Source organism: Caloenas nicobarica, chromosome Z (genome assembly GCF_036013445.1).
Source record: "Caloenas nicobarica isolate bCalNic1 chromosome Z, bCalNic1.hap1, whole genome shotgun sequence".
Classification (NCBI taxonomy): domain Eukaryota; kingdom Metazoa; phylum Chordata; class Aves; order Columbiformes; family Columbidae; genus Caloenas; species Caloenas nicobarica.
In genome coordinates this window covers 46,544,984-46,569,244 of record NC_088284.1, presented here as the reverse complement: position 1 = coordinate 46,569,244, position 24,261 = coordinate 46,544,984, and the positions used below count along the sequence as shown (strand labels likewise).

General features: G+C 41.7%; 1 protein-coding gene across 1 annotated transcript; it reads right to left on the bottom strand.

The window, feature by feature from the left end:
* Positions 1–8,021: 8,021 nt before the first annotated feature.
* PHAX (phosphorylated adaptor for RNA export) lies at positions 8,022–20,111 on the bottom strand. Its single transcript, XM_065656576.1, has 5 exons — positions 19,938–20,111; positions 17,348–17,967; positions 14,480–14,600; positions 12,471–12,554; positions 8,022–10,130 (listed from the first exon to the last, which is right to left on the bottom strand). The coding sequence occupies exons 1-5, from the start codon at positions 20,040–20,042 to the stop codon at positions 9,861–9,863; spliced, it is 1,200 nt and encodes a 399-aa protein (XP_065512648.1). The 5' UTR covers positions 20,043–20,111; the 3' UTR covers positions 8,022–9,860.
* Between the last annotated feature and the right edge of the window lie 4,150 nt (positions 20,112–24,261).

The following is a 24,261-nucleotide window of genomic DNA, read 5'->3' as shown; positions in this document are numbered from 1 at the left end:
CCGTCCAGCTGCGCACAGCCCAGCAGCAGCACAACCACAGCCTGTGAAGATGGTGCCCAGGGCTCCTCCGGGCAGTCTCCAGCCCATCACCTGGGCATCCATTTTCCAGGACCACCCAGCTCTCCTCCAGCCCCTGCTGACCTGGGTGCGTCAGGAGCTGGGACGGCTATCTGGGACCCAGTCTTCATGGGCAGCCACAGTGGAGGACGTCATCAGTCCCCTCCTGGTCTTCTTCAGGCTGGATGAAGATATCCTGGTCCAGCTGCTGAGGGCCACCCTCCAAAGCCATGCGGCGACATTTATGCACCAGCTTATTGATGTGGCCATGCAACGCTGCAGCGGGGAGGCCCCCCGTCTGCTGGGCCTGGAGGATGGCCGTGCTGCTGGGGAGCGGGAGGGCAGCCCTGTGGCTGCCCCTGGCCCCTCTGTCCCCCAAGAACGGTCTCCCATGCCTGGTCCAGCCCGCTCCAGCAGCCCTGAAGGAGACAATGTGGGTGACCGGCCCAGCACCTCAGCAGCTGCCCTGCGTGGGGGTCCCGGCAGCCCTCCCTCTGCCCCGCTTCCCATCCCTGGGGAGCAGCAAGAGCCCCAGGAGGAGCCCGAGGAGGCCGCGCCACGTCCATCTTCTCCCAGCCAGGGCAGGGAACGCTCCCCTGGGGGGCCATGGCGAGCCCTGAAGAGGGGGGCAGGCAGCCCCCAGGGCTCCTCTCCAGCCGCCAAGAGGCCACCCCGCCGGCAGCACTAGAACGGCCCAGGCTCTGCCAAAACCAGGGCTGGGCCAGCAGCTGGGGCTTGTGCCGGCCAGCAAGGGCTCCCAGCCCTCTAGGCCTGATTGTCAGGCAGTAAAAGACAATAAAGACCCGAAAACTGCAGAGGACACCTGGGTGTTACTAACACTTCAGGTGGCGTTGCTGTCCCCACCCGTGCTGCTCCCTCCCCCTTTTCCTGGGCTGTGCCCGTCGTTTCCTCTCGTTACCCTCAGCAGAGGCCATGGGGCTTTTCCCTTTGCTCTTGCACGGCCTCCTTGCCCTGCCTGGGCCATCATGGGGCTGGACCTGTGCTCTCCGAGGGCACCTCTCCCCAGAGCAACCACCGTGGCTCTTAGTCATTTTACAGAGGTGGCCTAGTAGTAATATTAGTTCCTGTTCACAGCTGGAAGGCTTAAGATTCCCTGCACAAAACCGGCAGCCCTCAAAAGCTCCAGAAAGGCCAAAGGAATATCGTGTGCTGTTCTCTATGCAGTTCTGTGTCCCGCAATTTAAGAAGGATGTGAAAGTCAAGTCCTTGAATGTGTCCAGGGGAGGGCAACAAAGCTGGCGGGAGGGCTGGAAGGAATGCCCTGTGAGGAGCAGCTGAGGGCTCTGGGTCTGTCTAGTTTGGAGAAAAGGAGGCTGAGGGGCGACCTCACTGCTCTCTACAGCTTCCTGGGGGGGGGACGTGGAGAGGGAGGTGCTGTGGGATGCAGTTGGTAGGGCATGTGGGGATGGTTGAAAGCTGCATCAAGTGAGCTTCAGACTTGGCATAAGGAAATGTTTTTTCACTAAGAGGTTGGTCAAACAGTGGAACACATTCCCTGAAGAGGTGGTTGTTGTCCCCCGCCCTCTGTTGTCTTAAAAACACTGGAACACTCGGAACACTGGAACAGGCTGCCCAGGGGGGTTGTGGATTCTCCTTCTCTGGAAACATTCAAAACCCGCCTGGACACCTTCCTGTGTAACCTCATCTGGGTGTTCCTGCTCTGGCAGGGGGATTGGACTAGATGATCTTTCGAGGTCCCTTCCAATCCCTAACATTCTGTGATTCTGTGATTCTGTGAAAAAGAGGCATTCGGACCATGCTTTTAATAGCAGGTTTTAACTTTTGGTCAGCCCTTAAGGCAGTTAAAATAGATTATAGTTCTAGGTCCCTTCTAACTCCTCTCGCTGGAGAAGCCTATTGATTTAACTCTTGGAAATTTCTTGGGCAGTGATTATGATTTCTTAGATATCAGTAGAGTAATACATTAATTACATTTACAACCGTTTTCATTTCTGCTTTCATCTCGTCTGTTTAACTGTTCACATAATTGTTCATGTGAATTCACTCTTAGAATTACTTTAAAGATTGTCTCATTCACATATTCTATGTTTCGCCAAGATGCCGGGCTGTTCAGCATACTGCTTATGCCATATATGCTTTTGTATCCACAGGAAACTCAACAAGGGCATTAACACTACCAGAGAAAGCTGCTGAGCACAGAAAATTCTTGAGAGTGGAGGCAGAGTGCCAGGGCGGGGAGAGTAATAAAATAAAAAATAATGTGTTCAGTTATCTAACTATAAAAGCTCAGGGAATCCTAAAGCCCCTTCTTTTCCTGCTTGCTTGGCACTCTCTTCATTCAATCATTCTGAAAAATATGAAGATGGTTACAGCTTTACATATGTAGTGCTCAGGTTTCTACTTTCTTTGCTTTCTGCTTTCTTGTGTAAACTGGGAGCATACAAGCCTACAACCGCATCATCAGTTGTAGGAACCCAAAAATATCTTCAATTTATAACCCTCAGAGCAAAGAGACTGAGATGTTAAATTGTGGTATCAGATACTGTCAGACAATTTCTGCGGGAAATTTGACACAAGTGTACTCACTATTTTCTTACTCCCAGTTGTAAGTATTATGAAAAAAGAGTAGTTATAATTAACCCTTAAAAAAAAAAAAAGAAGGAATGTGACTCTACTATTCTCCTTCAACATGTATGCATTCTGATTTCTTTAGATACAGTCATCCCAAACTGGAAACACTAAAATTGAATGCTACACAATCAATAATTAATTGCGAAATGACAACCTGATCACATAAACAGTTTGATTTACCTCCAAATATTTTGCTGAAATTAATGAAAAACTTTACTGAACCATCAGTCTTTTCAGAGGTACTGTAGTGTTCTTGCATAGAAACTAATCTTGAATGACTTTCATTGGGGAAAATCTGGATAATGTAAGAAATCAAGTCGTTTGCAGAAAATAGCTCAGAAGAATACCCTTAAAAATCAAACCCAAATAAAACCAGAACAAGAGAACATGTTACGTGTTTTCAGAGCAAGGAAATAGACTCACTTAGCATTAATAGCAATGATGCTCATTTTTTATTGCCTTCTGTAGAAAAGAATATTGTATGAACCATAGATTTTTATCCACCATAGCAGAAGTTCTGCAGGGAAAAATAACAAGGTGCAAGATATACTTGATATATTTTCCTAAGTAAATATTAATGCAACTTTTTAAGATTTGAGACCATTTGAGGAAAAATAACACTATTCTATGTACACAAAACTAAATGGATAGTAATTATGTAGAAATCTTCAAAGCCATTCTTCTCATTTGTTTCCATGGCAATTTTGTATTTCTGTTGATAAGTACCTACAGCTTTGAAGCCAGCTTCTGTCCATTGGATTTAATAGTTAGCCTGCTACACAACAGAATATGGGGTAACTTGGAATAAAACACATTTTTCAGGAGGCTAACCTAAAATAAAGCCTTAGTATGTAATATTTTAAAAGACAATAATAAAGTATCTAGACAAACATTACAATAGACAAACGTACTTGTATCATGTAAGGCAAAAGTCAAACAAGTATACTGGATATTAAAAACACTTTCTGGAATACTTTTAAAATACTCAAAAGCTTGCAAAATTACTATTTTTTTTCTTTAGATTTCCCATTTGCCACCCTCCAGGTAGACAATTTGGTATTTACGCAATGACAAGTTGGCAAGAAAATCACGAGACAAAATTGAATGATGCATGTGTCTGATCAGGGCTGACACCTCTATGGGGAAGGCATTTGGATGGCTGGAACTAACTGCTGTCACTTATGGAATTTATTTATTTTATACCTTCATTTACTTCAGCTTATTTCTTCACTTATCTTCATCACAACTTCTCCAATGGCCCTTGAGAATGTCTGCATTTGCCTCCTTGTCTTTTAAAAGGTGCCAGGGACTGTAGATCAGAAATTCTTCCTTCAGAAAATCTTAGTTCACTGTAATAGGCCTGGGAATAATTTAGCCCTGCTACAGAAGAGTTAAGAGTGTTTTATTTATGTTCCAGTTAGGCAGAGAAAAAAGAGCACTGCTTAAAGAAGTTAAAAAATAAAAAGGTAAGGTGGGTCACAATAATATCTCCAGAAGGAGAAGAGAAAAATGAACAGAATCACTTCCAGCAGATGTAGGAGCACTAGAAGAAAGCCATCAGGAGTTTAAAAGGAGAAGACAACATAGGATTTGGCCGCTACCCATCTCCTGTACCTCTACATGGATACTCTGCTATTCTACCAAAATCTTGAGTCCAAAATATTTTGAGTTCTCCTATTCTTTATGAAGGACAGCAGGTCAACATTGAGACAGTTTTTTGTTGTGTGGTTTTTTTTTTTCACTTTTCTCTACAAAGAAAATAATCCACACAACATTTTAGTGCAACTTTATGTGCCATTTAAACATTACACACTATGCTGCTGCAGGTTGCTCCTAAGAGGAAAAAGCAGGTCATGAATTTTCGCAATGCAAGAGCAATCACAGTTGCCCCGTATCTGGAAACAGCAAATAACATTTCCCAGAGCATTTATTTTTTCTTGGAGGCTTTTTCTTTCATCTTCATGGAAAAGTCTTTCCTAGTGCTCTAAGAACAAACTGTCTTCAAGGGCCTCAGTATATATTTCAGCAAGTTCTGCACGCTGAATAGACATTCCAGTGGTTGAAGACTGTCAATGCAAAACTTGTCAGTGGTAACTAAATAACAAATATGAAATAATTTCTGTAAATAGGTGTACTATCATTTGGAAAAAAAAAAAAACCACCACAACCAACCCCCGCCCCCAAACCACAAAACAAAAACCCCAAAACAAACGAACAAAACAAAGCCAAAACAAACAAACACCCCCTCCCAAAAACCAAAAGAAAAACAAAAAACAAAACCCCCAAACCTGATAGAACAAATGAAAAATTCAGAGGGCAATTTAAAAAGTGCAACTTCTATGGAAAAATGAGAATACCTTTCAAAGCAATGATGTTTTAAACAATAATGTTGATATATGGAATCACAAAAGAGCTTTCAAGGGAAAAAAAATATTTCCAGGGGAAAGTTTCAATATAAATCTTCCACATTTATTTAATGCTGCAAAACTGTTCGCCCTTTTTTTTTTTTAATAACTGAAGAATGAATCTCTCTGCTCGAGCAGCGCTTCCCCCTCAATTAATCTAAAAGGTAGTATCCAGAATACCTAACTTGTACACGGAATCTCCTGTTATAACTTAAGATACATATTTCTCATTTTCATTGGTATTTAGCTTTGGATGTTGATGATTCTAGAAATGTGTTTGGCTGGCCATATTAAATCTATCACAATTGTTTTCTTCCTCCTTCCACAGCTCTGAAAAAATGGCACTTATCAGTATTGCAGACAACGAAATGAGAAAGCTTCAAATGTCCTTTCTAAATATTGAGCAGCTCAGTTCTGCAAGAATTTCCTAGGGCCTTGGCATGTCACAAATATGGTAGGATGCACAGGTCCAAATTATCAAAAGGCCACAGTTGCTGCAGAGGTAGTCACTGTGCAACATGCTTTTCCAGCTGCCTGCTGGATTCAAGGAGTGGTCCTACAAAACTGCAATCAGCTGTCTCTGCCAGGTTTGTGAGTCCCTAAAACAAACTGCGATGCAAAGGCTCTAAGTCTGGATATTCCCAGAACCACTGAAGCACCACAGTGGTTCAGAAACGGACTTGAATCTTTGATCTGCTGCTGACCACTAAGAACTGGGAACAGGAGTGGAGTAAGCCCATATTCACTGGAGCCAGGAATATAATTCTCTTCTGTACACTGAAATAAACTGAGCTTTAAAAAAGTGCCTCTGGCAAACTTTCCTGTGTCAAAACTGCAGCAGCAGAGGGTGGTATATGAGTGTTGTTATAGTGAAGTTTTATGACAGATTGAAAAAAATCCATCTTTTGAAAAACTCGTAACTTTATTATGCAGTCTACCACTCCGAACACTGACAAAATACAAGGAATGCAACTTCTCCGTAACAGTGATTGTCATAATTAATGTAGTAAGTAGTAATTTCCTTTTCATTCACTTTTCCCATCACCTTTATACCTTGTTATTGCTCTTTTCCCCTTCCTCTCCCTTTTCGGCTCCTTGTACATCTTTTAGAAACCACAGTCCTTAACAAACCTATCTGCAGAATACATAACTTTTCATGTGCCAACTGTCTCTAGCTGTTTCTCATAACAAAGGAGCCACGTTGTTTTGTTTTGGTTTTTTAATTATGATACAAAACCCAACAGCATAAAAGATTTAGTCATGAAAACAGTACAGAGAGAACAGCAAAGCATTGCTGCCTGGCTTGATGTTTGGAACTAGACCAAATGAGTTGCTGCAGATACTCAGCAGCACCTTGGGAAATAAGGGACAACAGTTAAGCTGCATGCAGGACAAAACCAGTTTCTGATCTCACTATCACTACTTTTAAATGCACATTATTCTTTGTATCTTCTTTCCAAGGCGTCACAGTGAGCACCAGGTCATTCTACGCTTGCTTGAGAATTTTTGGCTGTTAAGTAAGCCTGGAGGACACAGAAACATTTTAATGAGATAATATATTTGGAAAATATTGTAATTAAAGTGATGCTTTCATGACCCACTATAAAACCAAATAACGAATGAATTAATTTTCCATGTGATACCAAAAAGCATTGTTTTCTTATCTGAATTTGGGATATAAGGAAGAAAAACATCTTTGGTTACCAACAAGCTTTGTGTTTTTAAATGAGAACACATTTCCTTCATTTTCACTGTCTGCTTCAGGCATGACAGATGGCTTATTAACACTGCTATAGCTTAAGGGATGGAGGGTGATATTTGTCCCAGCAGTACACAGTCTACATTTGCAGCACAGATGAGGTCTCAATCACATCTGCCCATCAGAGAAACTTAAGAACACAAAACTCAACCCTTGTATTAGCATTTTTGCCTGTAAAACGTCAGCTACTAAACTCTAAACATCCAGGTGTATCTGTTCCCAGACGAAACACAGCCCACGCAATCCAGTTTGGTTGCAAGTCACAGTGGACTAACAAGCACCACAGAACTGCTCTCTCTGCAGGTATCAGCTCAGGACAGACTAAACAAGTTGATTATGTGGAGCTGAGAGAGAAAAACCTCTAGCTTACCCACGCTTTCTATTCTTGCAGTAGTTTTGGGAGAACAGAGGAGGGAATTAAAAGCTGTTTTGATGAGGAAAATGAAAATGACTACCATTGGATCCCCTCACCATCTTCCAGTAACCCCAGTCAGATACCGAGAAAAGAGACAGATGTGCAGCAACACAGAGGAACATCACAGCCTGTTCTTTCTCACCCTTGCACATCTGCATCAGTTCCTTTGGAAACTGTGGTGAGCCCTGTGCTCCTCAGCTCCAGTGCTGCCCAAGTTCAACCCAAGGCTTGCTGACACAAGTCCCAAACTCTGCCACACAGACTCATGATGTGGCCACTGTCGGGTCACTGCCACACACCAACATAAGCAGGTACATCCCACTGAAGAGAACAGGGACCTGTGCCAGGCTGCAGAGGAGAGGAGCAGCCTGACGACTCCACTAACAAATGAAAGCTTGACTGCAGCCACCACAGTGCTACACAAAAACCTGTGCTGCTTAATGCAATCTTTTTGGTATTAAAGGTAACAAAAAGAAATCGTTGCTGTAATAGGAATGAAGATTAGTTGCTCATTGTTTAGAACAGGTGCCCTTTTAAAAAGACTCTGTTGAAAGACAAAGAAAATAGAAAAGAAAGCAAAACCAGAAGATAAGCAAAGGGCAGTTAGACAGACAAGGGGGGAAGGGGGGGAAGGGGGGAAAGGGGGGAAGGGGGGAAAGGGGGGAAAGGGGGGAAAGGGGGAAAGGGGGGAAAGGGGGGAAAGGGGGGAAAGGGGGAAAGGGGGAAAGGGGGGAAAGGGGGGAAAGGGGGGAAAGGGGGGAAAGGGGGAAAGGGGGAAAGGGGGAAAGGGGGAAAGGGGGAAAGGGGGAAAGGGGGAAAGGGGGAAAGGGGGGGGCACTCTGTCTCATCTCCTTTTGTTAAATAGAAGACTTCACACACTGTTTCAGTACCTCTCTGGAAATCAACATCAAAAATATTAACATTAAAAAAATACACAGTGCTCATTAGCAGCAAATCACATAATAAAAAATACTTAAACCACCATTAAAATTTACTGATTTTATCCAGAAAATTGTTAAGACGTTCCCAAACAGTTCCTAAAACTAGTATCAAATGGTACAGTCCCAAACTAATTAAATAGTATAGAATTGTGTTTCCCTTACATGAGTTATCAGTTTAGTATTCTGAGCATCACAGGTTAGGAAAGCTAATGAACAAATCAAAACTTTTTGTTATTTCAGCACAACTACTACGAGCAAAGGCGTGCTTCACATCTGATGACTAACTTAACAATAGGAAGCTCCAGCACATGAACAGAAAAATGCAGAAAAGTCAAAACTCTCAATTAAATTTAGTAAAGCATATAATGGAATGTGCTATGTGTGTACGAACTCTTTCTTCAAATATTGTAGTCCTTTAAGCACCAGCTCTTGATAGCACTGAATTGTTCAATACCCTAACTTCACTATGTGTTTAAGTGATATGCTTTGCTTCTAAAAATCCAGGACTCCATGTCCTGGATTTTTCTAAAAATCCAGGACTCCATGTGAACAAAATTTATGTGCAGAAGTTTGTTGCTGGGTTTGAAAGTGATTCATTCATTAATATTTCAGAAATATTTTATATTGGAAAATAGTGTCTAGCCACAGAACACACAACTTAATGACAAAGTATTTTAGACATCATACATATCAGTGCCGCACATGTTCTTTGATTATATTAAAACTAGTATTCATCATAAAAGCTGTCTTCAATCAAACTTACAAACTACACAATGGTCTTCTGTATCAAGTAAAAAAATCATCTTTTGCATACTATTGTTTTCTTAAGAGTCAGCACAGAGCAACTTCAGAACTTCTGCAAGCCACACATTATCCTACTGCACGCATGAGAAGCAGCATGGAAACAAGAATTGCAAGGCAAAGGGTTTATACCTGCGTGTAGAGTTTACATACCCTTGAGGGGAACACAGATTAGGAAAAATCTCACTACTCAGAACAGATTCAGTTATACTTGTTTTCAAACAAAAAGATCTGTGTAAGTTGTGTGTGTGTGTGTCTAATAATGGAAAAAGTCTATATAGAACAGGTAGGAAGCTCAAGCCAATATTATAATATGAAAGACTAAACTGTTGCAGAAATTTAAAACATCTATCGCTCAACAGTGCTTTTTTACAAAGTTGTTATTCAAACATCATTGACCATTATTTCACAAACCAGTCTGTTTTTATAGGTCTTAATCCTATAAACATCACTATTCTTGTCAATACACTGCCATATTAAGAACAAGGGATCTTTTATATCAAGACTAACTTTATACTGTTTTTTCTGTTCAACTGTAATGAGGAGCACTGCTCACTTGACGACTTTGTTAGCTTTGGCAAATTAAATATGATTTGTTAAAACATAACCTTAATTCCTAAACCTAATGTGTGGCTAAGAAAAATCCCCAGAACAGCAGAGCTGTTATCTAGAAAAGTATTATTAACAGTTTTTTGAGAACTCAGCAAACAAACAATAGGACAATTAACATCTTTCATGCTGTTAAATTTAGCTAAGAATTATGTCATGTTCTTCAGCAAACACTTCCCATGTTTCTGCAGCTTATGAAAACAAGAAGCCATGGGATTATAAGGCTCATTTAATTTTAGAGACTTCGTTATCAAGAGTAACTAGAAGGTCTCCAAATCATGAGCATTATCGATCTCAATAATATCTTCAGGTTCCATCTTTGCTTCATGATGTCCCTCCTGTAGATCATCCAGGGAAGCCAGAGCCTCATTCGTATCGCTAGCGAAAGTCTCACGAGATGCATCATCATATTCTTGCAGGTTAAGCCCTTTAATAGCTTTTTTCATCTTCTTTCCTAGAACTTGTATTCTTCTCTTCTTAGCAGCTTTTTTGTTTTCATACTCCTTTTGGTTTTCCAGATAGAATATTTCCTTGAAAGCAAGCAAACAAACAAAAAGTTTGGCATATTCATTTTATTAGTATTTCCTAAAGAAAACATAAAGAAGTAAAAAAAAAATTTTTATTACAAATACTGTCCAATAATGTTTAATTAAGATGCACATAACTGATAGCAGAAATATGAGGATGGACTGCACTTAAGGAAAATGTCCCATAAATAATTTTATTATATAATTTCTGAGTGATCTCAAAGTGTATGTAAATAAGTATCACTTTTTCATTTCAAGTTTGTTCATGATACAAAACTGGGAGGAAGGGGTCATGACCAGAGGGTCATGCTGCCATACTGAGGGACCTGTGGAGAAAACACAACCAAAGGTTCTGTAACAATTTGAGAAAACTTTCTTCTGCAATTGAAATTTGAGTCCAGGTTTCACAATGTTTACTCTCTCACATTTGTGAACTCCATTAACATCTTCTCTACTGCAAAATATGACTGTTACAAGTTTCTTCCGTATTTCAAGGGGGAGAATATCACGTAGCAGAGCTAAATGTTGCTACGTACCTTTCTTTCCCTGCTTATTTTTTAAAAAACATAAATAGCATACAGAAAACATTAATGCTTTTTTTCTCCCCAAAAGCTGCAAGTGAAGTGCTAAGCATACACAAATCTGTGAGAGTTTTATACATGACACCTCTACGATGACAGGGTTACATATACTTTTCCCACAGGTTTGTATGACAAATGATGTCTCATGCCATCAACCATTCAATTTTCTTGTGGGTTTTTTGCTTATATTTTGAATGTGAAAAGCTGGTTTCCTTTGAATATAGAGCTAAACTTGCTAGCAGCTGTGAGAGAGACTAAATCGCAACACTTTGTGACAAATGCACTCAACCCTTCCAACAACCAAACCAGCAGCAGTTTGGTACAGACTCCAAAGGAGGTAAAGGCTTGAGCTGCAACTGAGCCAAGAATTCCTTCTAGGAAACACACAAAGGAGCATAACAGCACAATGAACACCGCTAAGTTGTGGGTGCAAGAAGTCTTGTGCATACCTTTTGCCACTGTATGCAATCTGACTATGAGCCAACCACCTTATTCCATAAATATGACAGCCTGGGTGAGCCTACTTTCAGCGAACTCTGCTAAACATGCATGCTGTAGGGCAATGACGTCTTAATAATCACAGATCATCACCACTGGATGAGCCCAATTTAAGTTTTATATTAATAATTTAGCTTAAGGAAACGTGTTTTAAACAGAATTAATCACTTAGAAGGTTGTACGATTAATATACTGTTTGCTTCACGTTACTTAGTAAGCTAGATTTGCTGAAATCTTAAACTGTATGTTGTAAAGTTCCATTCATGTTCACCAAACTGGTATCTACTTAATGAAAACAAAGCAGATACAGACCATCATGAACATCTGCAAGATAAGGCCTGTTTCGCACTTTGCTGAGCAAACCAGGATTCATTTGGACAGAATAACACTTTCAAGGCCAGCACAAAGCGGCTTTGGACTATGAACAACGTCTGCAGCTAAAGAGACCAAGGGCCTGTGTGAAGACAGTGAAAGAATCCGATGAGAAGCAAGAAGACCCTAGACTCACATATTACTATTGGACTGAATCATCATGTGAGGGGCAGGTAAACAGTCCCTAAGAGTATAATTATCCAGGGACTTCTATGCTTGGCACCTCTGCGAAGGCACCCAGCTTGAGACAATCCTGCTGCTAACTACATCATTAAATTATTTATTTCTACAAACTTCAATGCCTGAGAGTTGGCTTCATGAGACCAAGGATCCAGACTTTGGAGCGACCTGAAACCAGGCCTCTAGAGGGGAGGTAAGCAGGTTGAAATGAAGACTGATGAAACTTTGAAATCCTAGCCAAGTGATATAAGGAATTGGGTGTGCACATATAATTCTTTTGCTATAAATAAAATAATCTCTTACCTGCTTTCCCTTACCCTCTATGTCTCTCATATAGCTGATGAAGTCTGGGTCTAAGTTTGGATCCAGCTGCACCTAGCCTCCTCTCTGAGACAGAGTTTAGAAAGCAAGGGGGTCCATTCTGAACCTTATGACTCAACAGGAGGGCCTCCCTCTGCCCTTTTGCATCTCTTGTCCCCACATACATCACTCTAAAATGACTCTCACCTGATTTTGCTTGGCATATTTCCTCCATGCAGTAAATAATAGAGTGAACCTTGCTACTGAACATTAAGTTGCACTTTTCTTGAAGTGATCTAAATATTGCTCTGCCGCAAGCAGGACCCTAAGTCACTTATCTGCAACACATTTCTAGTAGAAAAAAACCCCAAAATTTACTTTGGATAATCATCTGAACTCTTGACAATTTTACCTTGATTTGTTCTTCTTTGATGCTAGGTGTGTTCTTCAGCAGGTTTAAATAAACTCCCCCTGGTGTTCTTCTCCTAGTGCCATTCTTAAGATGGAAAGAGTCAATTAGTACTAGTAAGCTTAATATGTAAGTGTTAATAGAAACATAGCATCTAAGACAATACTTTGCATTGAGATAGAATAAAAAATTTTAAGTTCTGCTGGTTTAGATATTACATAAAACCAACCCTGGGTATGTATTATTTGTGCCTGAACTAGTTATGAGAAGGTCAACAACCAGCTTGCTAAGTTTGGACAAGTGAAGTATTAGGTTACAAAAATTTTGCTTTAGAACATAAATCACATCTAGTATGTAGTTGAACAGTTTGGTAGTGAAGAAACAAAACACAAATAGTATTCTAACTAATCTCACAACTATCTGCAACAATGTATATAGTAGGCTAAATATTCAGAACATCGCTAATGCATAAACCCTGTAAAATGTCAAAAATTAATTTCATAAAATTATGTAGATTTTTTAAAATTTATTTTGCTCAGCAGTTCTACAGCTCATCTGCATATCTGCAGGATTTTCCCTTTCTTTCTAAGGTATATGAACACAATAGGTACTTTGAAGTTTTTCCCCACAACACATTAGTTCCATGCTTCAACACTTTTCAGTGTAACAGCACTGGTGCAATGTGTCATACTGAAGCACAAACTGACTCAGCTATGAAATCTCTGTAAATTATAAGTGCTAATTATCATACTATTATTCAATTACTGTTCATAGTATATAAAGGTGAATTGTTACTCCAGTGCTCTCACATTACATTAAATGTGATAATTTTCTGCTAACTAACAAAGTAAAATACAATCCAAAAGTTCTAAGACAGAGGTCAATTTTTAAGTATGTTCTTGAAACAGCACGTTACATACTTTTATCATCCTATCAGCACAATATCCCAACCAAGAAAACCAGTATGATCTGCCTTTTGAACGGCGTTCTCTGATCTGCAGCCAAAGGAACCTGTGCCACCAGGAGTTGTGTCCTTTCATCTCCACTGCAAATATCTGTTCATAAATACTTTAATCCTTCACAACACTAGACTGCTTCTAAGACAAGTTGCTAACTGGAAAGTGTTTGGTTTTTGTTTTGTTTGGGGTTTTTTTGGGGGGGAGGTGGTGAGGAGAAATGGTGGGGGTGGTGTTTTTTTCTTTGTGTTGGGTTGGTTCTTTTTTATTCCACTCCCACTTTTTTCTCCTCCTCTTTACTTCCAACGACAGAACTTCAAACATGTAAATTATAAACAAATGCTTTAAGGTACTTACTATTTTCTTCTCACTTTTTTTTCTTCTGAACCTTTTTTGCACTGAGGCTCATTATGGAAAAAATACCTCAAAATATAACGAGAAATCGATAATCTAACCATTAAGTATTGGATTTTTACCATGATTTGTAACAGAAATCAGTAGTCAGTTTTGCTCTACTGATACACAAGCCAATGGTTCTTTAATAAAGCTAACAGATTCCCTTTTGAAAGTTATTCTTCAAGTATGATAACAGAAATACTGAGTATGTTGACCTCTGATGGCATGTTGATAAACCCAGCAGATAAGTCAGTGCTGTCAAACATCCACCTGACTTACTGAAGCAACATACCAGAGGCTTCACCTGGAGCCTAACTTTACAAGCATTTATTCAAGCTTCAGAATCCTTCACTCTTAAATCTGCCAGGGAAAAGATCCCAAGGGGAGACAGCGTAGCAGATCCAATGTTATCGCTGCAAATCAGATTCTGATCTCAGTACAAAAAGTTGGGTAATTTCCAGGCTCATTGATTGCATTGTTTACTCAAATCCTGCTGGAGAGATTACACTAGTACTTATGAAGTGACTTTCATGGTGAGGGAAGGCCATGAAACTCTGAGAGAGTCTGCCCAACATGGAAGCTGTGCAACAGTACTACGTAAATATTCTACAAGTTGTGTGTGTGTGTCCCTGCAAACCCATAATATCACTTTTTTCTTACCACTATGAACAGTCCACCATTTTGTTCCACTTCGGCTGTTTCCATAAGCAGTTCGATAGCTTTTCTTTTCCCAACTATTTTCACTACTCGGGCAATCAAATCTTTCTTTGGCTCACAAAGCCTTAGAGAAGGGGGAAAAAAAAGGCACATTTCTTGTTAGTATAATTTCTGGAGTAAAACTGACCACAGAATTTCCATAATGAATAATTCATTCTGTAGGATGTAAAACTGTGCTAAAATTAAAAGTGTTTATACATGTAAATGTGCTTCAATGGCTTCTTGAATCAGATTTCAAAATACTGAGCTTCTGAGGAATAGTTTTTTCTAAAGCACACGGTTTTAAAATTTGTTTCTATGAAAATGCATTGATTATTTTTCTTCTGTTGCTATGTGAAAGAGTAAACCAAGTAAGAAACTGCAAAGATCTGTATAAATCTCTGAAATTAACATATAAAAGTCTGCTGTGCATTTAACAGTTAAAATTGCAGCACCTTTTACAGTTAAATCAACAATTAACCGGGGACAACATTAAGTGTGAAAATTTTCCCCTGTAGTATTTGCCAGTCAGACAAACCTACACAATAAAAAAGAAAACAGTCTGTTGATTAATCTATGATAACCTATAAAATGCAAACATGAAAAAAATAATTGCAATATTACTGTGTTAAATTGTATTCTTTTGTTAGCAACAATATCCTCATACGGAAATTTTCATTGTCAGCCTACATAAAGGGAGAAGCTTATATAGCATTAATTCACTGTGTCAAAGTATGTACTCTCACTGGAAAACATCATAAACCCACAAATCAATACCACTTGTCCAGAGCAAGAGTTCATATGCTAAATTCTATTTTTTTAAATGACAAAGCTTCTCATTAAGCAGAGTCCCAAGCACTACAGCTCAGTGGTTTTACACTTTGCGGAAACACAGAGCACCTGATTACCAAACTTTCTTGAAGACCACTGTTTAGCTTAATTGCTTCGAGGGACATAAGTATGCTATAAAGTTGCATATGTTACAATGGCTGCATAATAGGAGGTGTCCAACCACAGATGTGAACAACTACTTAGAACAATCAGGCTAGCTTCAGCTTCTTCAATTGTATGACTGAAGTTACCTGAAATTACATGTTCAAACTCCCATTTTAGTGATAGTTGTCCTAATAATGAAAAGGATAGCCCAACGCACTTAACTTTATACTTTGTGATTAATCTCACTAAGTTCTGTGAATGATAAGGTAACAGAAGGTAAATACTTTCTTCAATGTTATAGGACTGAGTTCTAAATTGTGAGTTATTGGAAGAGACAGATGTTTATCAAGAATGCAGAGAACTTTAAGATAATGAGGATTCCTCACAGAGGTGGTTAAATAGAACTTCTGTCAGTAGCAGTGGCAGCTTAAACAGCCAAATTCCCGCTTTGGGTTCATTCTGGCCCGGCACAACCCTCCTGTATGTGTGCTTTAGCAAGCAGCTGTGCACTGCACAGGAACTGAACAAGACAAAGGGCAAAAAAATGGCACAAAATGGTCAGATAAACTCTTTTCACTTCACTCTGTGGGCCAGCACAACAAAAGGTTATGAACCCAGGCACAGATGCCACAGCACAGATCAAACACCATTGCTGTGATGTGTATAACCACCATCCTACTAATGCAGCTCAGCACCACAACAAGAAGAGGCTTCTGCCCTATTTTGATGAAGTTCAATGTAAAAAAATATTATTTTGAGAGAAGTGCTCAAAGTTTTCAAATTTTTAAATGAGAAGCTACTGAGAACTGGTAACAGCATTAACAATTGTCTAATTGCTGTATTTCAGCATCGGGCAATACTAAGCATCACAGGTAAGAAATCAACAATGATCAATAAACCCAGGTTTTATTTAAACGTCAAGCTAACCACCAGTAAGTCTTGTAACTCTTGTTCTTTATTTAACATAATTTTATTCCCTTGCACCACCACAAAAAGGATTGTGGCAGTTTAAGTCAATCTAAGTATGACTGACTGCAATCACATGCCCTCTCTCACACCATCAGTCCAGTGCTGCCAGCCTGAGCTCAAAGGAAATTGTGCAGCAAATTGCTTTGGGAAACAAATTTGTTTGCAAACTAACTCCTCAAAAAAACCAACAGGCTTTTGGATAAGTAAGTTTTCTGACTCGGCTCAGTGTAGAATAGCAAGATTGTGAAAAGAATTAGATGGTGGTAAGTGTGCATATGGCTGGAATCTGGTAACCCCAACATTGGCTGCCATAAATTAGCACAAACTGCAGCTCGGTTTCACAACACAGGAAGAGAAAAGGCTTGATTTCAGTGCTGGTGTCTAACCTTGGCACGGCCCTCCGCTACAACAGCAGCAAAATGTTTTCTTGAGATAAGTATGTTCCGCATAAAGAATACATGTAATTCAGAAGCTGTGCTCTCCAAAACACCACACAGTCTTAGTCAGCTATGGTTTCAAAGATTTATAACTCATCCAGACTTTCATGGTGACCACAGCAGGTGTTCAGTGCTATCAAACTCCAAACACATATCTTGACTCATGGGGTATTTCCTAAAAAAAGGCAGCACTATATCTTTGTCATGAGAAACAGCACTTTTCCTTGCCATTGTTCTCAAATAACAAAACCATTCTGGTGGATCCTTAAAAAAAAAATAATTAGACAGTATTACTGGATGCTCCTACAAGATACCAACCACAATGCTGCATTTTAATCCCATAATTCTGGAAATGCACACAAGATACTAATGTTTTTTGTAATCTGCTATGACATCTTACATACTTAGCAGGAAGAAATCTTTTTTCCCCCCTTCTTTCCATCAACAGCTTACCAACACTTAAGTGAAGATACACTGTGATTAAACTCACCGATAAGCAATTTCATCTGCCACCTTTTCCTCTGAATCTTCTTCCGTTATCTCATACCTTCCTTTATATTTCATTTCTTGTCTTTCACCCAGTCTATCTTTTACAGGCCGCTTCCGCTTGAGAAAGCCTTGCCTATTTTCTTCTTCTGCTGGCAATGTTTTCTTGTCATCATGCATGTATTCATCCAGTTCTTTATCTAAAGTCTCTGCCTCCTTTTGTTGAGCTTCCTTCATCAGCTTTTTAGCCAATAAATAATTGTAAGTCTCAGACTGTCTGCTTCTGTCAATACTACCATCCATGCCCAGAATCCCAAGTTCAGTAGCCACCGCATCCTGATTCTGCTCCTGGAGCACCACACCCCAAATGTTGTTGACCTTCTTGCCACCTAGAGGAGTTTGGTTTTGGTGGCTCTGGCTAAGCTGAAAAGGCTCAGATTTAACAGGAGGAAAGTTGAAACATTTCTGTCGTTTTCGTTTCCACAGACAGCTGTCATCATCAGATTCGGAAAAGCTTTCGTCACTTGAACCCACACTTTTGGTTGTCCGATAAGGAACACTTGGTGCACACGATGAAATGTTGTTCTGGAACAGTCTGCCTGAATCATTGCCATCATGTAATTTCTGAAATGAAAAAGTAAATGCCATTAATTTAATCACTCTTGTAAATTAAAAGAGCTATCAAGTCATGTCAAAGATTTGATTAGATAGTAAACTTGATTCTGACTCATGCAACTGTTTGGGAAGTCCTCTATGAGCATCTTTTGGACGACAGTTGACGGGAGCATCCTATGAAACTTCTGTATTTTGAATCCTTGTATATGAAAGCACGACTGCTATAGGAAACATATCAGGAGTCGCAAATCTTCTTAAATAATCTTGGTCAAATGAAATTAAAATTATTATGAGACTGGAAAAGCTATTAAAGTTCCCAAATCAAACAAAGACGCAATACGCACAGCAGTTCTAAGAATTATTGAAAAAGCAAATCACCATGGCCACTTAGCAGAAGTGGGGTTTTTTAAAACAGTATAGAAATTAATAGTCTCTCCAGAGTCTGAAAGGAGTCAAAACTAGTGATACGCAACCACAGTAGTGTTCCCAGAGACTCAAGTGAGAAGAAAAAATTACCAAAATAACCAAAGCCAAACCCATAAACCTGGATGCTGTTCAAACTTTGAGAAGCTGACAGTACAATTCTGGTTCAATCAGGACAGAACCAGCCAGGGACAGTAGTACCTTACAGAAGAACTGGGGTTTTCTTCCTTTAACCCAACAAGACACCACAAGACTCACTACGGCTTCTTATTAACTAGGACAAAAACCCTAAATGTTTTAACCTACTTCACAAAAAAAGGTCCCACTGCTACAAAAAAGTTCAAGAAATGCTGTTTCCTGATACAGCTGACAGATAAACTAAAATATGAATGCCAAACCTGCTCGAATTTACACAACCTGCAATAGCACCATGGGTAACATAACCCAGAATTCCTAGTCCCAATTGCTGGAAACTTCTGATCTCGATGTCTGTGCTAATTTGAAGTAAGCATTTTCCTTATAATTCTATCTTTTCCCTAACTGGTTTCCTATCATAAAGTCAGATTCTATCCCTTGACCTTTAAAAATAACATCTCTTCCTTGAGTTTCAGGTGAAATAAAAATTATTTCTTTAACCTCACTGCTGTCACCATCATTTTGGCACCATTTCTTCTTCCTCCTATTAGAAATAGGAGAAATCAGAAAATAGAAGTCTTCAACTTATTTTATCACGTTATGAAATATAAACCTTTAATATAAAAGGTATTCCATCATGAAAAACACTAACAACTCCATAAATTAAAAACAAATCCCACATCTGTAACAATTTATTTTGTGCTACGTGTCCCAGAACCATATTGCAAATAAATCAAAATAACTAAAGAAAATTAAAATCCTTCCACGTGCAGTATCATAATTTATTTTATTTCAAAATATTTTCCTGCCCACACACCACCATAAGTTCCTCATAAATAAACGCTAAGATGAAAGCAGTACAAGACACTTGGAAACAAATAACATTTCTTCAGCTATACACAAATACAAAAGAATTGTAAAGTCAAGGGAAAGCAGCAGTCGACACTCTTTGCTTTCGTGCGTTTTCACAACTGTTCATTTCTATTGTTCTTGAAGCGGCCAAGGGAACCGGTGAGCGCTCTCTTTGCTCACCGAACCCGCTGCCCAGCAACAACAAACCACAAAGGCCCTCCCCGCCCCCCGGCAGCATGCGCGTTTCCCGAACGAACGGGCACGGAGCAACGCGCCGGTTCCCGGGCCCGGGCAGAGCATGCTCCCGAGGGAACAGCCCCCTGACGCAGCCGCCCGGGCCGCCCCTCTCGGAGGCGCCGAGCCCCGCCCGGCCTCGGCCGCGGCCTGTCGCCAGCGGGCTCGCCCAGCGCCTCCCGCCTTCCGGCCGGGAGCGGCGGACCCCGGGCGGCGGGGCCTCTGCGGCCCTCTCGCTGCCTCGGCCCGGCTGGGCCTCCCGCGGCCCGGCGCCGGGGGTGGCGCGGCGCCGGCTGGGGCCTGGGCCTCGCCGCCTGCCACCTTCCCCTCCTCACCTGCTGCGGCTCCCCCGGGGAGCCGGCGCCGGGCATGTCGGAGTCCGAGTCGGAGAGCTCGCCGTCCTCCACGTCGCCCTCCACCCCCCGCGCCTCCAGCGCCATCTCGCCGAGGCGGTGCTGCAGCGCGGTGCTGCAGCGCGGCGCCGGCCGGACGCAGCCCCGCTGCGCGGCCACCCCTGCTCGCCAATGGGGAGAGCGGGCGGCTGTGACGAGCCGCGCGGTGCGTGTCGGGAGCGCCAGCGGGCGGGCGGGAAGGGGCGGCGGGGGCGAGCGACCGGGCCGCCGCCATCTTGCCAGCGGCGGGGCGGGCGCTGCCGCCGCGGCGGTGTCGTAGCGGCCTCCCAGCGCGGCTAGTCGGTGCCGTTGTGCAGATGGCTGGTGCTGCACAGGTGCGTTTAGATGAGACTCTGTCCCGGTCGGCTTTACCGCAGGGCCGTGCGCACCCGTCACCGCGGCGGCCAAGGGGCCGCCCAGGGCACCGGCCGAGGCGTTGCGGCCGCTCAGCGCTGGGGGCTGCAACAGCACGACGCGGGTTAGTAAGATGGCCCGTTTTTTATCTCTAGAGACGTGTTTCTTAAGAAATACTGGAGGAAAAGCTTTTCCTACTTGCACAGTGTTACTGAAAAACCCCCAGAAACTTGGAGAAACGTCTGTTTCTTCCTAGTCAGCAGGGACTAATTGACCTCCCAGGACCATCTTACCCTAAATTACTGTATGGTCCTGTTCGTTAGTTTATGTATGACTTAACCCATCAGTTCTGCACTGCGAAGCTATTATGTCACTCTGAGGGTGTATCTATGGGTCTGTAATACAGGGCACTGAATATTAGGTAATGGTTTGATAAAGGGATTGATAACCTGAAACCGAGGTACTTGTATTTATCACTACAGTCCAATCCAGTTCAAATCAGGCAGGCCAACTGTTAAATCAGTGAAAGGACTTCCTTTCCTCCCCCCAAAAAACAAACCACCTCAGACTGAGTAAAGCATATGGTAGGAAAGTCCCACCATAATTTCTAGGTCTGTTCAGAATATGTCAGGCAACTAAAAGAAGTCTGATGATGGAGTTTAAACTATCATTTCTTTCTGTGAGTAATGACATGTAAATGTGATGGTATTTGGTGACACAGGATTAAAATAGCAGAGACGTGGGAAAGCGATGAATGAATATACACAATGTTGGACAGATGGACCAAAGGTCCACTGTCCTCAGCTGCTATAAACAGATGTCGTTTATATAATTTCATCTGAAGACAGGTGTGCAGCAGTAGAAATTCAAATAAACTGCACATTTTAATTCTCTGCTCAGGGAGAGAGTGAAGTGTTACACTGACTTATATGAGGAAAACCCCCCCATGTGATTGTTATTTCTTCACAAATTTGTGTGGATACTGATTCTTCAATAATGGGAAATAAATCATGCCGCCACCTTTTGTCTAAGGACAGGTGTTATTCCCAGTTGGTGTGCTCCACAAATAGAAAGAAGTGAAGAGATTGCTGGTAGGCATCCTTCCAGCTGAACTCCAGAAAGTGAGCATTTACTTCAATTATAGACTATGATGGTCAGTGGTCAGCAACTTCTCTTTTGGCTATGCCAATTAGAAGTTCAAAGGAGGTCCTTTGGGTTGTTTTAGCTCTGATTTATGCCAGATAGATCAATTTAGCTTTTGTCTACCTTCAGTAATTCATATATTTCCTTCGGTAGTTAATATATACACAGTCCCTCAGCTGTGTGCACAAAGCAGTGGGGCAGGGTGCAGTGCAGCTTAGGAAGGCCTACTCTGTCTCTGGGTAGAATTTGAAAATCTTGAGTTAGGCACTGAGGCTCCTCATGCAATGGAGAGCTAAGCAGAAATCTGCTCATTAACACCCAAAGCAGGGAGCTGGGAACAACTAAATGAATGGAATGGTGTTTACTGTTGCGTGACATCTCAGTCTACTGTTAGGTCCATTGCTATTGGTACCATGCAGACAAGCAATGGTTCCATCCTGCCAAATCAGATGTGTTACTTGCACAAAAATAGGAACACAAGACTTAATAAGCTGTTGACAGTTCCTGCCCGCTGCTGGAGTGCCTCCAGTAATTCCTTGTCCTTCTTAAACTGGGGAGCCCAGAACTGGACGCAGTACTCCAGGTGCTGCCTCACCAGGGCAGAGTAGAGGGGGAGGAGAACCTCTCTCGACCTGCTGGTCACACTTTTCCTAATGCACCCCAAGATATTGTTGGCCTTCTTGGCAATATGAATGCAATATGAATATATGAATGCAATATGAATATATCAAATACCTGTCAAACACAAGGATTCCACACAAGCATCCAGTCACACAACACACAACACATGATGTGGGTCACACAACACATGCTCTGCGAATTGTATCATAAAACATCTAATGCATCCTGTCATATAGCACACAGTGTGCTAATTGTGTCATAGAAGTTAAGGCCTAGCTGTGAATATCTATGAAAGGACCTCCTAAGACTTGTGTTTCAAGGACCAGGTCACGAAGCTCAGTGTAGATAAATGAGGAAGGATGCACATGGAAAAAGATACACAAAACCTGACATACACAGCAGACATGGATGCTGAGATTATAATAGCTAGTCCCATGAAAACACAGTTTATTGTTCAGGTGGAGTTCAAAACTAAATGAAATGTTAGGAACTACTAGGAAAAGAATGCAGCACTGAAAACAAAATTTTCATACTGTCTAAGCCCATAATGTGTCTGCAATTTGTACACTGGGTACTGCTTTGGCTCCTCTCCTTTGAAAATGTAGAAGAGCAAGAAAAAATAGAGTAAAGGGTAACAGTGCAAAGCCTTCAGGAGAAATAAATGAAAGACGACTGAATAAGACAGAGATCTGTAGAATAGTGGTTGCAGTGTTTCCCTTTTTCTAGTCACCAGGACTTCACCTTCTTGCCATGACTTCTCAAATGTCATGGAGAGTGGCTTGGCAAGTACATCAGCCAGTTCCCTCAGGACTCTAGGATGCATCTCATCGGGTCCCATAGATTTATGTATGTTCAGGTTCCTTAAGTGCTCACAAACCTGATCCTCACAGTGCGAGGGACTTTTCTCCCATAGTCCCTGTCTTGCAGTTGATCCACTCGAGAAGTGTGGGAAGAGAGCTCGCCAGTGAAGACTGAAGCAAAGAAGTTGTTGAGTACCTCAACCTTTTCCTCGTCTATTGTTACCAGGTTACCAGTCCTGCTCATCAGAGGTTGTACACTTTCTTTGACCTTCTTTTTCTGGTTGACATACCTGTAGAAGCCCTTCTTGTTATTCTTTGTGTCCTTACTAAGTTCAGCTCCAGCTGCACTTTGACCTTCCTGACCCCATCTCTGCACAACCAGACAGTGTCTATATACTCTTCTTGGGATACCTGTAGCTGCCTTCCTGCTTACCCAATTTCTTACACCTGGGGATCGTGAGCTCTTGTGCTCTATGGGAAGCATCGTTAAAGATCTTCCAGCTCTATTCTGCTCCCTTGTCCCTGAGGGCAGTTTCCTGACTCCTTGAAGAGCTGGAAGTTGGCTTTCCTAAAATTCAGGGTCCTGACTTTACTCTTTGCCTGTCCTGCATCCTTCAGGACTGCAAACCCCATGAGCACATGATCACTGCAGCTCAGTCTGCCTCCAATCTTGATGTCACAGATTAGCTCACTTGCATTGGTGACCAGGTCCAGTATTGCATCCCCCCTGGTAGGGCTGTCTGCTACCTGCCTTAAAATGTTAGCCTCAAAGCACTCCAGGACTCTCCTGGATTGCCTACAGCTTGCCGTGCTACTTTTCCAGCAGATGTCAGGGTGGTTGAAGTTCCCCAGCAGGACAAGAGCCTGTGAGCGCGATGGCTTCTGTAGCCGGAGTAAGAAGGCTTCATCAATAGTCTCCTGCTGATTGTTTGGCCTGTAGTAGAGACCAACCACAAGGTTCCCCTTGTTGCCTTGGTCTCTGATTCTTACCCATAAGCTTTCAGTCTGCTTGTGGCTATTCTTCAGAGACAGCTCTTCACAGTCTATCCATCTCTTGATATAGAGGGCAACCCCTCCAGCCTTTCATTCATTGCCTGTCCCTTCTGAACAGCCTGTAGCCATCGGTCACCACACTCCAGTCATGACATCCATCTCACCAAGTTTCAGTAGCCTTCTAGCAGCATGGTGTTTTCCAGCTCCTCCTGTTTGTTGCCCATGCTGTGTGCATTGGCATAAAGGCAGTTCAGCTGGGCTGTCAGCCATATCATCTTCTTAGAGGAACACTCCTTAATTCCTTTGAAGTATTATTTCACTGGTGTTTTCCTGTTGGCCTCTGTTACTTCAGGAGC

Bases quoted from the DNA above. Each gene is read 5' to 3' on its own strand.
- PHAX (XM_065656576.1), bottom strand. From the start codon at position 20,042: ATGGCGCTGGAGGCGCGGGGGGTGGAGGGCGACGTGGAGGACGGCGAG. The intron at 12,555-14,479 runs GTAAGAAAAAAG...TTCCATCTTAAG, and splicing joins ATGGTGGACTGTTCATAGTG to AATGGCACTAGGAGAAGAAC. The intron at 10,131-12,470 runs GTAAAATTGTCA...CTTGCTTTCAAG, and splicing joins TCAAAGAAGAACAAATCAAG to GAAATATTCTATCTGGAAAA.